The sequence below is a fragment of the Arthroderma uncinatum genome, assembly GCF_011692745.1.
Source record: "Arthroderma uncinatum strain CBS 119779 chromosome Unknown scaffold1, whole genome shotgun sequence".
NCBI lineage: Eukaryota > Fungi > Ascomycota > Eurotiomycetes > Onygenales > Arthrodermataceae > Arthroderma > Arthroderma uncinatum.
This window is the reverse complement of record NW_022983863.1, coordinates 5,413,997-5,433,967: the sequence shown is the minus strand read 5'-3', so window position 1 is coordinate 5,433,967 and position 19,971 is coordinate 5,413,997. Positions and strand designations below refer to the sequence as shown.

At 49.8% G+C, this 19,971-nt stretch overlaps 4 protein-coding genes across 4 annotated transcripts; 2 read left to right on the top strand and 2 right to left on the bottom strand.

Annotated features, from left to right (window-relative positions):
- Positions 1-673: 673 nt before the first annotated feature.
- Positions 674-1,785, bottom strand: GIQ15_01633 (uncharacterized protein; the record flags this gene model as incomplete). The annotated part of the gene is made up of 2 exons (XM_033549050.1): positions 674-1,702; positions 1,765-1,785. 2 exons carry the CDS (start codon positions 1,783-1,785, stop codon positions 674-676), a joined length of 1,050 nt encoding a protein of 349 aa, XP_033410001.1.
- A 3,105-nt stretch (positions 1,786-4,890) lies between these two features.
- Positions 4,891-8,020, bottom strand: GIQ15_01632 (TPR repeat protein; the record flags this gene model as incomplete). The annotated part of the gene is made up of 3 exons (XM_033549049.1): positions 4,891-6,943; positions 6,991-7,135; positions 7,438-8,020. 3 exons carry the CDS (start codon positions 8,018-8,020, stop codon positions 4,891-4,893), a joined length of 2,781 nt encoding a protein of 926 aa, XP_033410000.1.
- A 427-nt stretch (positions 8,021-8,447) lies between these two features.
- GIQ15_01631 (uncharacterized protein) lies at positions 8,448-11,696 on the top strand (the record flags this gene model as incomplete). Its single annotated transcript, XM_033549048.1, has 8 exons — positions 8,448-8,455; positions 8,589-9,409; positions 9,534-10,121; positions 10,172-10,510; positions 10,572-10,620; positions 10,690-10,716; positions 10,772-11,281; positions 11,645-11,696. 8 exons carry the CDS (start codon positions 8,448-8,450, stop codon positions 11,694-11,696), a joined length of 2,394 nt encoding a protein of 797 aa, XP_033409999.1.
- A 6,768-nt stretch (positions 11,697-18,464) lies between these two features.
- Positions 18,465-19,158, top strand: GIQ15_01630 (uncharacterized protein; the record flags this gene model as incomplete). The annotated part of the gene is made up of 2 exons (XM_033549047.1): positions 18,465-18,571; positions 18,843-19,158. The coding sequence occupies 2 exons, from the start codon at positions 18,465-18,467 to the stop codon at positions 19,156-19,158; spliced, it is 423 nt and encodes a 140-aa protein (XP_033409998.1).
- Between the last annotated feature and the right edge of the window lie 813 nt (positions 19,159-19,971).

The following is a 19,971-nucleotide window of genomic DNA, read 5'->3' as shown; positions in this document are numbered from 1 at the left end:
CTCGATATTACAGTAGCTTGCAATACCGGATTCACCCCTAAGCTGTTGCTCTTGAATTGTTTATTCCGTCATATGCATGCTAAAGTTTAGCTTTACCTAGGAGGGTTAAAGCAATCTTGGCGCGGTACCTGAACATGGCCTGTAAACTAAATGTACTATATCGTATCATCCTAGTTTATACTGAGCGATGACCAGGCGCTGTAATCTCGCACCATATATGGATAACTTATAGCTTTGGAAAAAGTGTGGGCCGATCCATAGTGTCTCTTCGCTCGATATAAACTCAATTTTAGTCCTATCCTCCATTAATTAGATATCGATCCCAACGCACTTCCAGCCTCGCAGCTCAGCTTCACTTATAATTTGTATGGTCTTCATAATATAAGCTTCCTATTCGAAATACCAAAGCCTTGGATCTTGCATTAGGCACGGAAGCAAACCGTTTTGTTAAACCATGACTTCTACTCAGGGCTAACGCATCCAAATAAACTGTAGACTCATTTGGAGCGAAGGCGACTACGACATCGGCTATTGAACGATGCACTGGAGAATTATCAAAAAAGATCTGGGACCTCGTTTGAACTGCCGCTGTTCTCCACTGGCATGTGTAATTCGGAAAACATATAGGCAGGGTTGGACGGGGTGCTTGCTATATGGGCTATACCATGATTTATTAAGCATTTAACGATTCTGCCGACCTAGCCTGGACATAGCCAACCCGTTTCTTCCTGTAAGCTACCGCCACCACCAAATTATCCATGAAATTATAGCAAAAAGCAAGGAGGATGAAGCCCGCGGTAACTAGAGGACCCAAAATTGAAAAGATGGTGAACCCGTATGAGGCCAATTGGAACGCATTGTTCTCGGTAAGAGACTTTGTCGCCAGCCCAACCTGCATGGCAGTGAGGACAATAGCAATGTAAACCATCGCAGACGCCAGCCATGTGAAGTTGTCCTGAAAGAAGGTTCTATACTGGTGCCAGTGTGACATGTAGCCACGCAGAAACGGGCGCTGGGATAGCCTATATATCTTATTCAGACGGCTTAGCCGAAGCTCTCCGTAGATAAATCGCGGGTTAATCTCCCGGTAGATGTTCTCCGTGTCAAGTTGTTCGACGAACGTCCTCCACCCCTGCCATGTTATTGTCCCCTCTGCCGGCAGCAGGTGCTTGTCTTTTGCAATATGGAAATCGCTTTCGTGGGTGACCAGCGCGGCGTACGAGAACAGGAAGCCGAGCGCAGACTTCCACAGCTTTCGACGTGTGCACTCCTGCGCACTTCCCAGCGAGCTGGCTTCATCCTTAGAAGAACATTCGCAATACTCTCTGCAGGAAAGATATTCAGTCCAGAAATGTGGCTCCAGCAGGAAGCGCGGTATGGGTTTGAGGAAGACCCGGCCCTCTGTCCAGACAAGATGCATGTCCATCTGTTCTGTGATGAAGACCTCTCGGCTAAGCAGCAGCTGGTGATGGAGCGGGCGGGGAGGCATGGGCCGACCCACGATCCATAGCCAGTCAAAAACCTTGTTCAGTCTCCGTAGGTCAAGCTCATTTTCAACGCATGCCATATCATAGCAACTCGGGGCGGCCAGGTCATCGATGCTTGTGCGGTACGACGCAGGAAAAGTTGATAGGAGTTGGCCCTTGCTGGGTTGAGACAGGTTGTCACCGTTGCCCCTCAGAAGCTGAATTGAGAAGGGCGGCTGCGTACAGAAGTTAGCTTAGCATGCCAGGCGTAATAAATAGGTCATGAATAGTTAGTTACTCCGTTGTATCGGTGTTCCATATTTCTTAGGCTTCGACAACGCAATTATACGGGATAACGGTGAATCCTTCGTACCACCGGACTGGACACGATTTGACCAGCTAGCGTTGTAAGGTTATAAGTACTCATAGATAGAGCCTACTTAAACATTATGTCTTCAAGACGGCTCCAGCCAGTGCCAGTCACGAGGACGTCTGTGTGGAAGCCTTGATACCAGAGGTGGTAACGATTGGCTATCAATGCTTAGTTAGCATGAGGTTGAGCCGACACAGCTTCGTCAGTTTGCAACCGTCAGGAAAGGAATATAATATCAAACCTTTTGTTTGACCGAGGAACTCTTCCTTAGTGCTAATAAGCATCGACCGCGTTAGCCTTGAGCGGACCGTATACCTTCGCTCTTTGGCTTTGGCATGCCCTTGAGAGGCTGCGGCAATGGATCGAGTTGACACCGGCCAGCTTATCGTCCTGGGTGGAGTTGCCATTCTAGCCTATCTATTGCTTCAATACAAACTCGCCCACTCGCCGGCACGAGAGTCGCCACTTAAAAATCGAGTCCGTGACAAATTTGACGATTAGGCATGTGCCGTGTTGACGTAGCCATAGGTGTCTCCTAATCGACAACCGCTTGAGGTTCTGTACCCTGACCCAAACGGTGAAGATAGGGATGTCGAAATAGAGTAAGTCTTCCACGCTCTGAGAAGCAAAATGTATCTAATCAAAACTGCAGCATCATTGCTGTGCACGGTCTCGGCTCCAACGTGGACTGGTCCTGGACCTATAAGGACAAAGCCCGATATGTCAACTGGCTAAAGGACTCAGACATGCTCCCCGAGGTTGTGCCAAGGTCGAGGATTATGGTGTATAACTACGACTCTAAATGGCACATGGACGCCTCGAAAACTCGCCTGCAGGTTTGTGGCAACGAATTCGCACACAGCGTACACGACTTTCGCAACGGAATCAACCGTCCGACTATTTTCATTGGCCATAGCCTAGGTGGCAATGTGTCAGAATCTTCGTGTGTACGGCGTCTTGGCAGTATCAGGCCAACGCCACGCCCCCCCCTGCAGATCTGTTTGATTACGGCTCGTACGTACGCTACGCCTTCCCCCATATATATAGAGGCCAGATATGGCCTGTTTCCCTAGTTATCATCATCATTCATCGATATTAGGCCTATTTTCGCTCTTTGCTGTATCTTGGGCTTATAGGCATTGATTTGCCGTTCCGTTGTGTCCCGTAGAGACGCCACAATCGTACCGATCATTAGCGCGCTCCGATAGGTATCGGATATACATATTTGTTTTTCAGTGAGTTGGGGTATGTACAAAACGATCCAGGGCTTTTTAACGGCAAAGGAGCTTTCTTGCGGCGAAAATGTGTACGTTATCCACTCGTCGCGAAAGCTCCCCTTAAAGGGCACTATAGTGGATTTGGACTCAATGCTGATGGGCCGAGCAAAAGTGCGGACGGGGAAGATTGAGATAGGCTCTGACACCGGAGCGCTTACGGATGAACAGGGGTAAAGTATGGCGCCACCATTCATTTTTCTACACTGCCCTAGCGAATCGCCCATTCACCCATACAACCAGCGTTATACATACTAAATATGTATTTCACTGAGGCGAATTCCTCGCTTCCTGGCTTTCTGGCTTCTTAGATTTTTGGGAGTCTCCAGAGAATGTTTGAATAATAAACGGTTTGCCTCTTGACGCTTTACTCTTGTTTGCTTGCTGAGACCTGCCGGTGGCGAATATCGCGAGGTCCCGATATTGCTATGTCCGGGGCCGAGTGTATCACTGGCCGTTTACCGATGACGTCGTTCTGATTCAACCTGCGTAACGCCTGAGCCGTGATACTCTGACGGTAATATAAAATGCATTTCTGTAAAACCAAGCAAGGAAAGACTAAGAGACTGAGAATATATCAACCCCTAGATACTTTTAGTGTTTAACGAAACGTGCTATAATATTTCAGCTATATTTAATCCATCCTTATTCCATAGCTCTGTGTAACACCTAGGTATTCATATATGGAACTCGCGAGAAATCATTCAATGAATTATTACAAATACTAGAGGTAGAAAGGGCCAAGAACGCGGAACTAAAAGGTGTACTCCTTAATAACTAGGCAGAAAAATCCGAGATTAGATCCATTAGCTGGCAAACCCGGGAGAGGATAGAGTGGGCTAGGAAATAATTCCATCGGGAATATATCCATGGAAAAAGAATTATGAGTGTTGCAGCAATCATTACACTAGTCTACTAAGAGTTAGCTATAAACTGCAGGTGTTTATAGAATAAGGAGATTTACCACAAACCCATAACGAACCATTTGTTCCGCAATATAAAATACCCGAGCCCAGATAGAGATAATACAACGGGCTCGATGTAGCAGTTGTTGAGAATTGGCCGATAGCTTAATGGCGCAGGATACTAGTCTCTGCGTGGTATAACAAAATGCTTTATACCATAGATATGATTGGCGTGCTCGATAATAGTTGAGGAGAGAAGGGAGAATGATCGTATATATGGCTCGAAGCATAGCAGATGTAAGTACTCGATATATGTAAAGAGCAAACAACCGATGTCGATAAGTGATCACAAGAAATACTGTATTATATGAACTTTGGCCAGACACTAATCACCCATGTTATGAAGGGGACAAATGAAAGCTTGACATTACCCTAATAGGCGTCTAGGCCTCCAGCCTCGTGTTCTACAACTCTTGTCGTAAAGCATCATGTGACACACTGAACTCTGTTAATGTTGATGGTCTCTATGCTGCCCAACGGTTAAAAGGCTTGGATACGAGACGAGCAGCACAAACGACGATACAACACCGAGGAAAAGGAGAAGACAAGAGAAGACGAACTACATGTAAAAATAGTAGGTATGTCCACTACGAGTCCTAACTGCTTTCGCTTCGATCTAGAAGATAGGCATGTTCTGCCTACGAGGCTAATCCCAAGAGATATCCAGCTCCTGTTAGCGCCGCCACATATGTGCTATCTCCATCACGCTTTTAGCTTTGAAAATTTCTTAAATATACGTTTGTAAAAACTTTGATCCGATGGTCCAGCGGGCGGTATAGTCGACGGAATTGAAGGTATATCTATATATAGTGTTAGCGTATGCAAGTCTCGATGGTATTAAGCATTAGATCCTTACTTAGCTGTTTGTGGGTTTGATAAATATGAGCAAGATTATCTCGAGATGCTAGCCGATCTGGATGGTCTTCGGCTAGCGTTGTCTCTACTTTGACGACATGCTCGAGAAGTTGCACGGCTTCTTTGATCTGTCCATCTGCCTGGTAGGCTATAGCAAGCGCGTGCTGTGATGCCAGTCGATCTGGATGATCTTCAGCTAGCGTTGTCTCCTCCACTTTGACAACGTGCTCGAGGAGTCGCACGGCTTCTTTGATCTGTCCATCTGCCTGGTAGGCCGTAGCAAGTACGTGCTGTGATGCCAGTCGACTGGGATGATCTTCGACCAGCGTTGTCTCCTGCACTTTGACAACGTGCTCGAGGAGTCGCACGGCTTCTTTGATCTGTCCATCTGCCTGGTAGACACTAGCAAGTTCGTGCTGTGATGTCAGTCGATGTGGATGATCTTCAGCCAGCGTTGTCTCTCGCACTTTGACAACGTGCTTGAGGAGTTGCACGGCTTCTTTGATCTGTCCATCTGCCTGGTAGGCTATAGCAAGCGCGTGCTGTGATGCCAGTCGATCTGGATGATCTTCAGCCAGCGTTGTCTCCCGCACTTTGACAACGTGCTCGAGGAGTCGCACGGCTTCTTTGATCTGTCCATCTGCCTGGTAGACACTAGCAAGTTCGTGCTGTGATGTCAGTCGATGTGGATGATCTTCAGCCAGCGTTGTCTCCCGCACTTTGACAACGTGCTCGAGGAGTCGCACGGCTTCTTTGATTTTGCCCACGTAGTATAGAATATTCCCCGCTAACTTGTAGAGTGATAGAAATTCTTCCTGTGGTTCATTACGGTCAAGGTTCAGTTTTCGAAACAGTTCGTTTAGTGTTCCCTCAGCTAAACGGTCCATCCGCAAATCATGCATCAGTTCACAGCATTGGAAGAACATTTGAGAATCCCCGGTTGTCAGAGAAGGTAGATATGTTTTCTTCTCCTTTTGCAGGAACGACTGTAAGTGCAGCTGTAAAGATAGCCTATATGGTTGCCATTCGCTATTCTTATAGTAAGATAGTGCGAGCATACACCCAGTAGATTTCCATGACTTGCGGCATTGGTCTTCCGTCTGCCGTATATAGGCCCACGTATGCACAAGCGGGTGCAATGAGATTGTTCGCATACCTTGCTTCTCTCCATCCTGAATTAATGCAAGTGATTGGAGTACGTTTTTAGCACTATGTAGTCGAAATGAGTCCCATGGGCTTTCACGCCATTGGATAAACTGAGGCAGCTGGGAGACATGCCACTCGGAGAGGCTGTCAATACCCTTATCTGATGTTTTTCTAGCGGCTTGCGCACCACTCCATGCGTCCTCAAATAACTTTAACGGAACGTTATGGTAATGTAGTATAGCTAGAAGCTGAAGCAAACTCAGTGCGTCCTCGCTATCTTCTTTGTTCGATGACTCTAGAAACTGTGCTGATACTTCAAAAGTTGCGTAGACATGGCGGTACCTCGGCCGTAATTGCCTTGAGCCAAAAGACAATAGGCGTTTTGATTGCCGTTCATACTCTGCAGGATACGCCTTGACAGAGCAGAATCCCTGAGCAATATACGCCCCGGCTTGTACCAGCGCAAGCGTGTGAGAGTCAAGTATGGTGATAATACGCTGTATATCCTGTTCATATTCGACTGCCAGTTTGACTTTCGCTGCCTGGCGAAATAGACTCAGGCAATCAGCAGGCCCTAAGTTTCCAAGTGATTTAGCTCCAACGGTGTTTAGCTGATCACATTCGTCGTTCCGTGATGTCAGGAGGATGGCGCCTCGGGCTCCGGATGGAAAGTAATCGCTATAGTCAATGTGAGGGTCGTCGGCATTATCCAGTATAAGAAGCCAGTCACGTTCCTCGTTGGAAAGTAGTCGTCGTACGTCATCGATAGTTTCCGCAGCTGACTTAAGCTCGTTTGCAATCTTTATAAAACCATCATTTGCTGTAGATTCGCTGCTCACGTCGACCCAAAAGATACCCCAAAAGCTATAGGCTGTTAGCAGTATATTGGTGCACAAATATGATAAACTTACGCATCTCGCATCTCGTCCGCAACTTTTAGGCAGATTTCACTTTTCCCTATGCCGCCCATTCCGGTGATAACGAACCGCCTTTGAAGTTGACTGCCTTTCTTAAAAGCTATGGCCGTTTTGATCTGATTTATGACATCACCACGGCCTGTGAAAAGCGTATTAACAGGCCGTGGTACGCACCAATGACTTTTGCTGGTGGATTCTTGTAATTGGCTTATGTTGCTGTATACTTCAATATCATTAGTTGTGGATTTTAGATTGTTTTTAAAAGCCATAACAAGAATAAATTGTTCATGACTAGCAGTGTAGTAGAAAACTTGGACTCTTGACATTCAACTTTTTCCCATACACAAGATCCTTAAGATGATTCCTGCGTTTTGGAAGGCGTACCGATATGATTTGTACCAATGTATTGGTGGCCTGAGCCAGTATTCTGGTTGCCCGTACCAGAGTTAGTGTTTAGGGTACCACTGCCGGTGTTGTTGTTTTGGGCGCCACTGCCATAGTGTGCGTAGGCAGGCATTTGTTCAAAGCCGTCAGGCAATGAAGAATCCATCTTAGACACTTCCTCGACAGCCTTTGCTAGTTGCTCTTTGTATCTCGGTGTCGTCACTTCGGGAAACGTCATTGTCATAAGTTGCAAGCCATCTAGAATTCCCCTTACTAAGTCCTCTACCCGACCGCCCTTTCCGATTGTCCGCGCAGCTTTCACATATCGATCCCACCTCGAGTCATCTTCCTCCGGCATAACTTTTGTAAATAACTCCTGTAGGTGTGTTGCCTGAAGTTCACAGTTTCTAAGGATAGGCTTGAAAGCAGCCTGGCTAGCCTCATCTACCACGGCGTTGACATACTGTTCGGCGTCTTCGAGGAGCTTCGAGATGAGAGGCAGCTTTAACGCTGACTTCTTAAAATTTGCGGGGAGGCCCGTTGCATCGTCGATAGCCTCATAGACTTGCTGAGTAGCTTGAATGATTGCAATGACGGACGATATTAGGCCGAGGGCTAGACTTGCTTCGGCACCCGACATGTTTGGCGTAGAGGCTCAATGGTACGGTTAGTGAAAGTATTTGTATAAGTCCCCAAGGCTTCCTTACGAGGTTGGTTCTAAGTCAAGGTTTATTGGATCACGGAGATTATACGTGCAGTTGATCTGCGAGACTGGAGAAGAGATGGGATTGACGAGAAGTTCAGCAGGTTGAAAGATAGAAAAGGCTGAACGAGAAAAGGCTGAATGAGAAAAGGCTGAATGAGAAAAGGCTGAATGAGAAAAGGCTGAATGAGAAAAGGCTGAATGAGAAAAGGCTGAATGAGAAAAGGCTGAATGAGAAAAGGCTGAATGAGAAAAGGCTGAAATTGGGTTGATACCGAGCGGGGGAACTAGCGATGTGGATCGGTCCACACTTTTTCCGAAGCCATCAGTCATTAGTTGACTAAATCATTTACAGCGCCCGGTCATGGCGCAGTAAAAACTAGGATATTACGGTATTGAACATTTAGCTTACAGTCTATCATCAGGTACTGCGCCAAGACTACTTTAGCTTTTCTAGATAAGTCCAAACCTTATCATGCATATGACGGAATAAACAATTCTCAAGCGACAACTTAGGGGTGAATCCGATATTGCAAGCTACTGTAGGACCACACGTCAACCTTCGGGTTGACAGCAGGACACAGTCCTCCGGCCACCCTGTGCTGTTTGCCGACTGCGATCCTCACGCCTGCCACCTGGACACGGTTGACCTATGCCCGTCACTCCGTTCGATACCATGGGCGACAGCCAGGGACCGGGACGTCCAGGACATTTTTCTCACCCGCCTGGTCTTCCTTTTCACAGATGTGGTATGCCTTTTCGCGGAAGATCTCGGCGGCATGGACGGGGTCAAGACGCTGCTGACGGCGTGGGCCACTTTCGGATCGGCGTCCAGTCTGGCCCCTAGGCCGGCAGTCATCGTGGTTGCCGTTTCTGACGGGGCAAGCGTCACACAGGACATACTGGAGGAAGGTGAGTTCCTTGCCGACCTGATGCAACACGCCGGAGTCGCGGACACCTTCATGTCCATCAACATGGTCTATCTTCCACCTCGCGGGGTTCTGGCCGGCGCACCTTATCAACCCCTGAGGGACGAGATGCTTAAGCGCCTGGACATTGTCCGCCGCCATCGCCGCGAGCACCGGTGCCTCTTCTCTGCCGTCCACTTCAGCGCGCTCTTCGAGGAGGCGATGGACCGAAGGTGCCGTAGTCGCCACCTTGAGTTTGACTTCATCGGTGCCTCCCGGAGGGGGAGGGAGACGGACGGCCGCTACCCCAGGCACCTGGCGACATTCCTTTCGCTTGGAGCCAAGGGCGATCTTGCCATGCAGGGCAGTCTGATCGCCTCCAGTATGCTGATGGATGCGTATCCACCCAAGGCGCACTGTACGCCCAGCCGTGATCTCTAACCCCCCACCACCCCCCTCCCCCCATTCCGCCTACTCATGCCCTCGCAGACATCCAATCCGACTGATCTCCCCAGACATAGGCCTGCTAACAGCTGCACTAGGGTTTGAGCCGCGGGCGGCCTTCCGGACGCTGTATCGAGGACCGTGCATCGAGGCGCTGCGGGAAGTCCACGGCCCCGGGGCTGACGACCTTTGCCGCCAAATCGAAACTCGTTTCGTAGGTTTCTTCGGGCAGCTAGTAGCCGGAGACGGCCCCACCCGAAAGATCCATCTCCGGAACCTGGCTCGTCATCGCCGATGGCTGTCGGATATACGAACCGAGGGGGTTTGCCTCTGCTGTCTGTCTCGGTTCCCGCACCACTCCACGTCCTGCCACTCGGTCTGTGATCTGTGCGTGGAGGCATTCGGCGAGCCGGTCAAGCGTAAGGAGCTGCAGTACGAGCTCGGTTCCTGTCTCGTATGTAAGGCGCCGGAAAAGCTTCGGGTCGACCTTGTTCCCAGGACGGCCACGATCAGAGGCCTCGCCCTGGACGGAGGGGGCGTGCGAGGTGTTCTCCAGCTCAAGAAGTTGATGCTGCTCGAGGATGCCCTGGGGGGTAAATTACCGATCCAGTGGCTCTTTGATGTGGTTTCCGGCAGCAGCATAGGTAAACAAGTTCCTCTTCCTTTCTACCCTGCTTTCAGGGCGGGTAAGCTCTCCCCATACCTGTGAAAACTGCAGCCTTCTCACGGTTGCCAGCAGGCGGCATCAACGGCATCAACCTCATCGTCCTGGGGCTCCCCGCCGAGGAGTGCATGAAAAATTCGGCCGGCCTCCTCAAAGAGGTGTTCGAGAAGTCGCCCAAGTCCAAGTGGTGGTTCTTCTCTCCTTCGCGCCTGGTGGGATGCTGGGTCAAGGACGGGGTCTACGGGCCCGTGGTCCTGGATAGTGTCCTCCAACGCCATTACGGGGAGAGGTCTATCTTCGGCAGAACGGCGTTTTCCAGCATAAGGCTGCTGGTGACGACCCTGACCACATCGGACTTGCTGGTGGTACTCTCTAACCGTAAGGCGGGAGAGCACGGGCAGGCTGACAACGGTAAGCGCAAGGAGGATGGCAGGCGTTTGGCCATGCAGTGGCTTACGTGAATTCTGTACAGGGTACCTGCATCTCGATCCCTCGAGGCCTTCGCCGTTACTGTGGCAGTGGTAAGTTGTGCTTGAGCGGAAATTATTTCTCCCAGCTCGTTAATAAACTAACTACGATTTCCACACTAGCGCACGTGCGACTAGCGCGGCACCGGGGTAACTACGTGTCCTCCCTCTCTCGGGGTGAGCAGCTAACAAACTGATATCGCAGGTTCTTCCCGCCCATCAATCTCCAAGGGGTCGGCGACTGCCAGGACGGGGCGCTCAAATGTCCCAACCCAGCAGCCCTCTGCCGGAGTGAGACGCCGCGAATGTGGCCTTGGGAGCCGGAGCTCGGGGTCCTCTTGTCGCTTGGGACAGGGGTTGGCGTGTCCGCCTCGGCTGACGGCGCCGCTCCGTCGTCGCAAGATGGCCAAGGTGCAGAGGACACCAGCGAGGGATCACCTGCGAGACGGGCGAAGGATAAGTTTCCCTTCCGTCTGTTTCGCCGTCTCATGTCCTCTATGGACGGCGGGGCCGCATGGCTAGCGCTGATGAGTCAGCTAGACAGGGAGACGCGGGAATACTGCTTCAGGCTGGACACCTTGATACCTGGGGAGGTACCGCCCTTGGATTCGGTTGAGAGCGTGAGCGACCTGATAAAGCTGGCTGATGAGCAGGAGATTGGCGTGGTGGGCTTAAAAGCGCTCAAGGCCCTGCTAGCGGCTTCCTTCTACCTTAGGTTCTTCGAGCCCCCGCGGAGGGAGGATATCTGAGATACGAGATATTTGATTGATTTGATTGGTCAGGTGGGTCTGGAGCAATCTATGAGATTTCAATCTATCAAGCACTGATCATCTAAATACACGATATTGAGCTCCTATTTATGTTCCTCATACGGCCATGTATCTTGCCATCGCGGAGATGCCAGCTACAGCTGAAACAGGCGTTAAAACGCCGGGCGTAGCATTTGTTCGATGATGGAGAGCTGACACTGATATTTAATGAAACGGCGTAGTTGACTAACGTGTTTCGTACGATCAGGCAGTATTACACCGAATCTCCGTTCAACAGATAATCCGGGTGCTAATTTAACGTCGGCCAGGTTCTCCAGGACATACAGTCCGGCCCTGATCTCTCGAGGAATAGATGGGTAACTCGATGGTTAAAAGCTATGTGAGTTATCGCCCAAGAATCATTTCTAGGATGCGAATGAGTCAGGTCCCCAATATAACCCGCCAGTGAAAAGAAAAGAGGGAGGACATCGACCAAGACCGTACCTACGTGCCCAATTACAATGGTGCATTCTATAGCGAGTCTATGCTAGAGCGAGTAACTGCTAGAACAACTACATGCTAGAACAACTAACTGCTAGAGCGAGTATATGCCAGTGCACACTAAGCAAGAAACCACGCATTGAGGTGGCTGAAATGGCGGGATACTATACAGGTCTTTGGTAGTTGTTCCCCGGTCTGCATAGGCCCTTAGTAACCTGACTGATGGCTAGCATTGTCCGTGGGGTAGATTGGCCACGAGTCTGCCTTCCTTGGGCTTGATGGGTCCGAGGGCCGCGGTCCATGGGCCAGCGAGGACTTTTGACAGCTGTCTCTAGAACACAGACCAAGGCCAGGGGTGGGCTGTAGTCACCCTGCCTCGGCCACCATGCCATTGACCGACCTGGACTTCGGTCTCTGGCTCTATGCCCTAGGAGGTCCAAGGACCGCCGACTTATATCTATGACGGGCAGCGGTTCGTTGGAGTCATCAATCCCTACTCCTATATCGTATATGGGCCAAAGACCTGGCGATACCAGCCATCATTCGCGCTAGCCAGAATTTAGTAAGCGCTTAAATATTTATTAACTTTCCTGCCTTTCTGCATTTTTTCCTCTAACGGTTTCTAGGACCGGTTTGGTTCCCACGGGCTTTTGGGTGGTTCCTAGGAATGAGACAGATGCTCCCGCGAGCTTGCTGCGCGTGCCTGGGACTGCTTCTGTTCCCGGGAACCTGCGGGGTGTTCCTAGGATCTCGAGACCATGTAGGTTTATCTTAAAAGGGGGAAAGGAGTCTCGCGGGAGCTCACCTGCGGGCGATCAGAACAGCTAGAAATCGGGGACTCCGTTGGCGTTTTACCTGCATTTACTCATGGGGTTCGTACGATTTTTGTATATCGTTGGTGGCTTTACCCAATAACTAGTTCACAGCCAACCATATGCACTCGTTGGAAATTTCCAAGGAGGCCATGGCAACACGTGACTGCGCACAACATGACAATACGAAGAATTCCAACTAAAGCGGCAAGACATAGGAGTAGATTGAAAATAACAGATGATAAGTTATATATTACAAGATGAAGGAATCCCCCTCTAATATATAACTTAAAGAGCTACACCTCTGAAACGGAGCGCTGCACTGATTTCAAAAGTAGCATAGATACTATCAAGAATATCAATAGAACTGTTCCTTCCACCTTTATTGCGCCACTATCCTTGATCGCGTTAGCGCCCTTATTGAGTCAGCTCCCTTGTTGTGCTTGCACCTTGTCGAGTCGGCACTTTTATTGCTCCAGCGCCATAGAGAACGTGTGAAAGCCCATTGATGTGCGAGATCGATGGCTTCCGATAATGCGCTAGATTATAAGGCTCTCTTTCTACGGGCGGAGGAGCAACGACAACAGGCTGAGGAGCAAGCAACACAGGAAAAAGAGCAGCGACTACAGGCAGAAGAGCAGCAGCGACGGGCGGAAGAGCAGCAGCGACAGGCGGAAGAGCAGCAGCGACAGGCGGAAGAGCAGCAGCGACAGGCGGAAGAGCAGCAGCGACAGGCGGATGAGAGAGCAACAAGGGCGGAAGAGCGCAACCAGCCTACATCGTTTGAGGAGTTCATCCGAGCCTGCCATAACCTGCTCTCTCTGCCCACAAAGGTCCAAGAGAGCGCTCTCTCCACAAGAGGGTCAATCGGAAAGCCAACTGGCAAGTTGTGCCCGACCTACCTCCGCCCCTGGCTAGCCTGTTCCGGGATTCAGGATGAATTCTATCGCCGTGTCTGCGACTATTTCCAGCCAACCGACAAGCTCTTTCCTCCCCTAATCGAACTCAAGGGCATTGCACGCAGATGTCGGCCATTAGGCAGTGAGAAGGATGTGGAGTTTTATGAGCGGCTCGCGGTTGAACAACACGTCCAGGATGTGATTATAGAGCTGTGCAAGAACCCAGAGGCTCGAAACGACTTTGCGCTCGGAGAGGGAGTCACGTTCGAAAATCACGCGAATACTGTCGATGAGGATAACGATACAAGCGCGTCAAACCAACAAAACACGCGACGCTCTATACCAGATCAGTTCTGTATCCATCGTGTAGACAATGGCATGAATACACTACTCACCACCGTCGAGTACAAACCGCCTCACAAGCTAGCAGTAGAGCATCTCCGTGTCGGTCTCCGGGAGATGAACCTCTGGGAGGAGGTGGTCCAGCGGGACACGATTCCAACGGAGGAAAATACAAAGTTAAAATATAATGCGGAACAGATCACAGCATCTACTCTGGTTCAGGAATACCATGTGATGATCAATGAAGGACTCGAGTTTTCATACGTTACGAATGGATTGGCCTATGTTCTGCTTTGCGTGCAGCGCGATGATCCAAGCACGCTTTACTACCACCTCTGCGAACCCAACATGGACGTTGATCCGGGAGACGCACGGATCTTGCAACCAAAGACCGCTATTACTCGGGTACTCTGTCTCTGCCTAATGAGCTGCTGCTCGCCACCCCGGGATCAATGCTGGAGAAACGATGCAAGGCAACAGCTACATGTATGGGAAACAAGTCTTGACTATGAGAGGGCGCGCATACCAGATGAGGAGCTCCAAAAAACCCCTCCCGGCTCGGAGCATGTGCCATCCTCTCCTCCCCTGAGCTCTCCAACCGCGGACGACCACCGCCCCGTCACTCGATCCCAGGCTGGCTGCGCGCCTCGAAGCACAACCGTACACCGTTCAGAGCCCACGGACTCTGACTCCGACTCCCAGCAGGCGGCTCCCGGGCGGAAGCGAAACTTGAGCGAGCTAACAGCGTCGCCACCCGGCCAACGGCTGTGGCGCCAGAGGGAAGGTAGAGGGAGCCAGGGAGGCTATAAGCACACCACGGCATTTTGCACGCAAAAATGCTTACTCGGCCTTCGGCGGGGAGATAACCTAGATAGAGGATGCCCAAATGTGGAGAAGCATAGATCAACGGATGGCGGCGACAAGCACCCTGTCGATGCGGAGCGGCTGGTGGGCCTGATCAAGCAACAGCTGGATGAGGACCTGGACCGGGACTGCACGCCGTTTGGCACCTGTGGCTCGTATGGGGCGCCGTTCAGAATCACCTGTCGCCAGTATGGCTACACGGTAGTCGGGAAGGGTACGACGCGCTTCCGCTGGGGTGAGGTGCGACGTGAAGCGGAGGTCTATCGCGTCCTCCGGGGGGCCCAGGGTTCCGCGGTTCCTGTGTTCCTCGGGTGCATCGACCTGAAGATGATATACCATCTCCATGGTGCGGGATCCATCCAGCACATGCTGCTCATGGGCTGGGGTGGAGAGGACACCAGTAGAATGGAGCAATCCCGAGAGTTACGCAATGAGATTGAGCGGTCGAAGAAGCAGATCCGCGCCATGGGGGTAGATCATCTAGACTTACGGCCTAATAACATACTGTGGAATGAAGAGTTGGGGCGGGCCTTGATAATTGACTTCCACAGTTCCAGACTGATCGCCTCTATCAGAAATAGAAAATCCGTGAAGCGTTCGGCGGCCTTAGGTGGAATAGAAGACGAGAGGGAGAAAAAGATAGCAAAGAGGGCCGGGTTCCTTTTGTGTGAGAAGTCGCGACCTCTTGTTGATCGCGCATTGCTCTACTGACGTTTCTACCACCAACAATCTGCACCCGTTTCCTGTTGGTAGCTTCGCCCAGCGCTCGCCATGATGTTACAAGATACGGACCAGTGGAGATTTCCAAGGAGACCCACGATAACACGTGACCGCTTGCATATATTATGGGAGTGTTGCCCACCCCCTCAGATCCACCCCTTCAGGTACGGTCCTTCGAGGACTTTGGTCTTGAGTTGAAAGAAAACTATCAGTATATCCCGCCATAGGCTCTCCGATCCTTGCCAAGCCCCGTGGCCGCTATGCCCGATGGCCTGCAGAGCCATCATTCGACCCTTGGCTTCCTGGCTTTCTAGCTTTTTTAAAGTATTAAGCGCTCATGCGTCTATTTTCAACCGCTCCATTATTCTAAAGCCACATTCTGACATTATACCAGTCTGATGTTATCAATCTCAGCACATTCTGTGCATACCTTCTGCTAGAGCCATCTGACCCTGTGGTCGTTTTTCCCGGTGGCCTCCAGAGCCATGTGTTCATTCGACCCTGTGGTCACTTTACCTGGTGGTCTCCGGAGCCCCATGTTCGGCGACACCCATGGCCGCTTTGCCTGATGGCCTCCAGAGCCATCTGTTCATGTGACCCTGTAGTCGTTTATCCCGGTGGCCTCCAGAGCCACCTGGTCACTTAACCCTGTGGCTTCGAAGCCCTATGTCTGTCTAGACGCTTATATCCATGAAACCTCCATAATATTTATGTATGTGATTTTCTATCTACATAATAATTTCTTTGTTTCCTTTGTTTCCTTTGTTTCCTCGTTTCCCGACTGCTTCCTCTGTTTAGGCCTTCTCCGTCGTGGTTTATAGTTTCCGGACGTTATCCGTATAGGAGGTGGATAGAATTTCTTCTACTATCTGTTAGCGAGGCATATTGATAAATCTTTCTTCTAAACTCACTATTTCATCCTCGGAGGGCAGGCTCTTAATAATATCTCCGTGTGTAAACTGCACGACATAAGTCTTGCCATCCAAATCGTTAATTACTAAATAAATATCTGCTTGATAGTCGTGGTGATAATCTTTTAATCCGGCGATTATTGTCTCCTTCCGCCGGTATTGCTTTTGTATAAGGCTCTTATGCTCAGTCCATGGCTTGGTGACACGTCCTGGGTTTGGGTTTTGCGTATCCGGCATGATTGAGGTGTGGGAGATGGAAGGCCATTTCTAGCCACCAGGGACTGTCCAATTTATAGCTACTTACAGCCGAGCAGAAGCGTGGCCTCTTAAAATAAATGTGGCCTCCATTTGTCTACATGTACGAAAATGCATTTCTGGCGGACGTCGTTTCTGCCGCCCACGAAAAATAACACCGTTGGAGCGCTTATAATGAACAGGGTTGAAATATGGAGCCACCATATATTTATCCAACCACAGGTCGATGATCATCGCGAGTCGCCCATTCACTCATACAATGAGGGCTGTACTAAATATTCACAGGAGTAACTCTCACCTTTCTCGGCTTCCCAGCTTCCCAGCTTCCTGGCTTCCTATCTTCTTGGCAGTTCTCATACGGAAGGGAGAATATTATGATTATCAGCAGTCCTTGCCAAATCCACTTGATGCTCTGTTAAACTTTAATCTCCTTTGTGTTTTGACTTTGGAGTGCTGCATCATTTTGGATCGTTGCATCGTTTTGGATTGCACCGAAAGCTAGAGCGGGGAATGATGATGCACGTGTGCATGCATGTTTACATTGTGAAGGCTCCAATATGGCCAATAATAATGGTTTTGGTATAGATGCGGATTAGCATACGTCGTGGAGGCCGACTGACAATAGAGAATGGAGGTAGTTGATTTTGGATGGTCACCAGGGACCGGATCTTGAGGGTGTAACTCCTGTCACGGGACTGACCAACAAGGCTAAATCACATGACTAGGATAACCGTTTACCTTGCAGATCCCTGTCTCTTCTTTTGTTTTCCTTTCCTCGCACTGCGTCTTGTATAATAAGCTAATTCTTAGTTGAGCAATCAATCATTATATTCCTGACCTTTCCACGTCAGATTCCTGACACTCCCGAAGATCTGGTCAGTCACCGTCACCCCAAAGGACCGCACCGGTCGGGGCCACCGACGCTGGAGACAAAACAAGAAGTTATAATTTCTGCACAACGCATACACCACTTTGAAACTATCTAATTTCTCTTGAAAGGCACTAACCCCCGTGTTATAAAAATGTTATAAACGATGCTGCAGCCATACCCATCGTTAGCTCCTTTATGAAGACACGACTCATCACTGTTGGAATCTGCAAGGCATTCGTGACGGCTGCACCAGTTGACGTGGACGTGGCTTTTGACGTAGCAGTCTCTGCTAATGACGGCTTCACAAAATGGGCTTCTCAAAGTCAACAAGCTTGCGGAAAAACTATCGACTTTATATCCTTACCATCGTATATTGCGTTCGTGACCAGCCCTATTGATAATCTTTAGGAGTTCTGTCGGCATGCCACCTATGGAAACCATCCTCCTGTTCTAGTATAAACCGAACCATTTTAACGACATATGATAAGAGTCCTGTGAATCCGCATGTATTAGTTTAACCTGCTTTAGGGAGGGAGGCCTCTTATATCCTATAGCTTTCTCATACAATCCACACATGCCACGGCAGGCGGCCAACGCATGTCGCCATTGATGCCTTCAAAGTCAGCCACTTAATAGCCCCACGCGGCATTATGGATGTGGATATTCTCGGGAGCGGGTGGGCGGTCCCTGAGATCGGCTTGGTTCCCACGAACCTTTGGGTGGTTTCTAGAAACTGGACAGGTGTTCCTACGAGCTTGTTGCGCGTGCCTGGGATCGCTTCTGTTCCCAGGAACCCAGGGGGTGCTTCTGGGACCTCGAGACCACGTAGGCCCACCGTAAGACTCGTCCACAACTTTGCGCGATAAAAGGGATGAAGAATAGTCCGCCTCCCATCAGAGAATCAAGCATCGAGCTACAGACATAGTTCCCATTCGACAGATACACACATACCATATCTTCCGAGGCCGCCTACCATGCAACAAGCCCAACTCCAGAATCCGCTCGCGTTCTTGGGGATCGACCCGGCCAATAGCCTTACGTGTGTCGGCAAGGCCTTCAGCAAGGGCCGTCAGTACCAGGCGTGGGTATCGTAGTGGCTGTGGTTCAATGCTTTGAAAATAACATGTTCAGGGTTCTGGGAAAGCTTCCGTGCTCGGAAGCGTCGCTGATAGAGTTGGATAATGGATTATTATCGTCAAGCAGAATCCAACATTGAAAGCGCCCTTCGATACATGTGCGCGAGGCGAGGTAGATATGAGACACATAATCAAGGCGGGCATGACTGCCAAAGGGAAAAGGAATGAAAGGCATGAGAGTACACGTTCGGATTCGAGTTGTGACAATTTCACTAGCTTGCTCTACCACTCGCAGTTCCTTGACAGGCCCTTCAATATGACTGAGAGTCTACGGCGCTCGACAGAGTATAACATGAATATTTCGGAGGAGGAAGCGCGGCACTCAACAAAGTCCGCAGAAGCATCTCAAACATTCCGAGGCAAGAAGCGAGAAAAACCTCTTACGATGAATCTTCCAACCGATGCTGAGGTCGCCCAGCTCGAGACATCCGCCGAATCATCACAGAAAGCCAACCTTAACTCTATTTTAGGATTGAACTTGCCTAATACTGTTTCTGGATCGTGCATTGTTTTGGATCGCGGCATGATTTGAGGCTTGTGTGTAGTAGTCTGACTTGTGCTGGGGAATAGGCAAAGGCTTCTGGGTTGAAGGTAACAAGCGGCTATGGTATTCTTGAGCAGTATGCTAGATTGGTAACTTCGTTGATCGCGAGTATAAGACTCTTGATCCTGTGGTAATGAGTGTCTCTTATATACATGCCGTATATCTCCTGGATAGCTATGCTAGCTATGCTTTCCATGTTGGTCGGGATAGTAGAGCGAGTGCTTCGCTCTTTGTGCTTGCTGGCTATCTCAGTATGGCCGGGCTAGCGGGCTAGCCGGTTCCTGGTTTATTCGTTCCAGTTTTCTGTCCAATGAGCGTATGGTCTGAGGGCTGCGCCGCAGGTGGTCTGTAACAGTTGCGCTCTTTGTTCTCGATAGATATTCAAAGAATCCCCGGCTTGGCTTTATTTTGGCCCCCAGTCTGAGCAGGGATTACTACGCCCTGTTCGCGCTTCGCGCTGCTACCCCACCAAATACATCCATGCGTTATTACACAAAAGCGTCGAACAACCAACCCCTCAGAGCGGGAAAGTGTTGGATATGACTCATAGCAGACATCGAATATCTGAGAACGGAGGGGTAATTGGCATATCTTTGTGCCACCAAATCCTCCTCCATTCCAAATGTTCTGGATGAGCGAGTGACTTCTCAGGTACAGAAATATATATACCGCCCATTTTAAAAAAATATTCTTTCACTTCACCTTTTTCATCACAGTCCTCAACCTACGACTCATACGACCCATGTATGGTATTTTCCCTTCGTTGTGGTTGGAATATCCAAGATACTAATTTACATTAGT